Here is a 3,072-nt window from a genome sequence, read left to right as displayed (position 1 = left end):
ATCAGGAGGAGTTATTGGGGTCAAGGGGGGTTATTGGGGTGATGGAGCTTATTGGGATCTGGAGGAGTTATTGGGGTTGGGGGTAATTGGGGTCAGGAAGAGTTATTGGGATCAGGGGGATTTATTGGGCTCAGGAGAATTTCTTGGGGTCAGAGGGTTTGGGGGCTCTGAGGTGACTCGGGGAGCCCCGTGGGGGGGTCCCAGCTCTCAGGGGGTTCGGGGTCTCTGAGGGGTCTCTGTGGGTACCCCATGGGGGGGTGGGTGGTCCCGTTGCCCCCCCCTCACCTGTCCAGAGGTGGAGGCCGTCGAAGGCGAAGGAGTTGAGGTCGTCGCCGGCCCCGTTGCCCCCCCAGCCCGAGCCCCCCCCCCGGGGCGGGGCGGAAGGAGCCCGCAGCCCCCCACCCCACACGAAGGTGGGTGGGTTGGGGGGTCACAAAGGGTTGGACCCTCTCCACGGACACCTCAAAGTACCAACAGCGGAACTGGGTCGAGCCCGGAGCCGTCCCCACAAACAGGTTGGGACGGATGCTGCAACGGGCCGGGGAAAGGGGGGGTCAGGGACCCCCAGAACGCACCCAGAGACCCCAAAACCCACACCAGGGGCACACAGAGACCCCCCAGGGACACCCAGAGACCCCAAAACCCGCCCCCAGAACCAGCAGACCCACCCCAGGGGCACCCAGAGACCCCCAGGGGCTCTCAGAGACCCCAAAACCCACCCCCAGAATCAGTAATCCCACCTCAGGGGTACCCAGAGACCCCCAAGGGCTCCCAGAGACCCCAAAACCCGCCCCCAGAACCAGCAAATCCCACCCCAGGGGCACCCAGAGACCCCAAAACCCACCCCCAGAACTGGCAAATCCACCCCAGGGGCTCTCAGAGACCCCAAAACACACCCCAGGGGCACCCAGAGACCCCCCAGGACCCACCAAACCCGTCCCAGGGACACCCAGAGACCCCCCCAGGAGCAGCCCCAGGGACCCCCAGGAACATCTCAGCGGCTTCTGGGGGCACCTCAGTGACCCCCAGACCCACTGAGAGCCCCCAAACCCCCCCAGAACCGTCCCAGCTCCCCCTCCTGTGCCCCCCAAACCCCTCTAAAACCCTCCCTGTGCCCCCCAGGTGCCCCCCGTGCCCCCCCATACCTGGTGACGTGGTTGACCATGGCCGTCTGCAGCAGCAGGTCCCGCCGGGGCAGCAGGTTCTCCGTGATCAGGTTCTGGTTGGAGCGGACGGCGACGGCGTTGCACACGCACAGGGAGCACAGAACGTCCAGCACCTGCACAAGGGCACACCTGAGCACACCTGGGCACACCTGGGGGCACCTGGGGGCACCTGGGAACAGCTGGGAAGAGCTGGGAACATCTGGGCACACCCGGGCGTTGCACATGCACAGGGAGCACAGAACATCCAGCACCTGTGAGAGGGCACACCTGAGCGCACCTGGGCACACCTGGGAACACCTGGGGATACCTGGGAATAGCTGGGAACACCTGGGAACAGCTGGGGGCACCTGGGCACTGCACACGCACAGAGAGCACAGAACGTCCAGCACCTGCACGGGGGGCACACCTGAGTGCACCTGGGCACACCTGGGGGCACCTGGGCATTGCACACACACAGGGAGCACAGCACGTCCAGCACCTGCACAAGGGCACACCTGAGCACACCTGGGCACACCTGAGGGCACCTGGGGGCACCTGGGAACACATGGGAACAGCTGGGAACAGCTGGGCACAACTGGGAACAACTGGAAACACCTGGGCACAGCTGGGAACAGTTGGAAACACCTGGGCACAGCTGGGCATAGCTGGAAACGGCTGGGAACAGCTGGGAACAGCTGGAAACCTCTGGGTACATCTGGGAACCTCTGGACACATCTGGGAACAGCTGGGAACCTCTGGAAACAGCTGGGCACAACTGGGCACATCTGGGAACAGCTGGGAACATCTGGGCACAGCCAGGAACATCTGGGCACAGCTGGAAACACCTGGGAACAGCTGGGAACAACTGGGAACAGCTGGGAACACCTGGGAACCTCTGGGCACAGCTGGGCACACCTGGGAACAGCTGGGCACTGCACACACACAGCGGGCACAGCACATCCAGCTGCAGGAGGGCACAGCTGGGCACACCTGGGCACACCTGGGCACACCTGAGGGCACCTGGGCACAGCTGGGCACTGCCAGGACCCACCTTGTGGTTGCGTCCGTGCTTGTCGAGCAGGGAGATGATGGATTTGATGTGGTTCTCCTGGATGATGTTCAGAACCTCGGGGCTCTCGATCAGGACACAGTACAGAACCTCCAGGATACCTGGGGGGGGGGGGAGACACACCTGGGGGGTCACACCCACGGGACGGACCCCAGACCCACAGGAGGGACCCCAGACCCACAGGAGGGACCCCGGACCCATGAAAGGGACCCCAGACCCATGGAAAGGACCCCAGAGCCAGGGAAGGGACCCCAGACCCACGGAATGGACCCCAGACCCACAGGAGGGACCCCAGACCCATGGAAAGGACCCCAGACCCAGGGAAGGGACCCCAGACCCACAGGAACCTCCTCAGACCCACAGGAGGGACCCCAGACCCACAAGAGGGACCCCAGACCCAGAGGAGGGACTCCGGACCCATGGAAGGGACTCCGGTCCCACAGGAACCTCCCCAGACCCATGGAAAGGACCCCAGACCCACAGGAACCTCCTCGGCCCCACAGGAACCTCCTCAGCCCCACAGGAGGGTCTCCAGCAGCACGAGCCCCACGTGAGGCCCCTCCTCAGCCCCCCTGGGATCCCCCCCAGCCCCAGAGGAGCCCCCCGGGAGCCCCCCAGGGCACTGACCCGAGGAGGCCTCGAGTCGGTCGAGTTTGCTGACCAGCCAGTCCAGGTTGGTGGAGAACAGGGCACAGTTGGCGCGGTTACCCCGGATCAGAGAGGCTGGGGGGGCACAGGGGGGGGTCAGCGACCCACAGACCTGACCCACGGACACCCATGGACCCCCCTGGACCCACGGATACCCCATCCTGCCCCATGGACACCCCCAGACCCCAGATACCCCATCCTGCCCAACAG

The 3,072-nt window shown here is 65.1% G+C and overlaps 1 protein-coding gene across 1 annotated transcript in view; it reads right to left on the bottom strand.

Annotated features, from left to right (window-relative positions):
- Window positions 1–2,937, bottom strand: part of LOC113960852 (ryanodine receptor 1-like) — a gene marked incomplete at its 5' end in the record, with an annotated part of 3,235 nt that extends 298 nt beyond the window's left edge. The window contains 5 exon segments of the mRNA XM_027670686.1: window positions 286–367; window positions 369–528; window positions 1,146–1,279; window positions 2,197–2,315; window positions 2,842–2,937. Of these exon segments, the coding sequence (XP_027526487.1) occupies window positions 286–367; window positions 369–528; window positions 1,146–1,279; window positions 2,197–2,315; window positions 2,842–2,937 (591 nt within the window).
- Between the last annotated feature and the right edge of the window lie 135 nt (window positions 2,938–3,072).

This window comes from Neopelma chrysocephalum, unplaced genomic scaffold (assembly GCF_003984885.1).
Source record: "Neopelma chrysocephalum unplaced genomic scaffold, ASM398488v2 Primary Assembly neopelma1_96922, whole genome shotgun sequence".
In the NCBI taxonomy this organism is placed as follows: Eukaryota; Metazoa; Chordata; class Aves; order Passeriformes; family Pipridae; genus Neopelma; species Neopelma chrysocephalum.
Note: the sequence above shows the minus strand (reverse complement) of the source record. Positions and strands in the feature narration are given on the sequence as shown.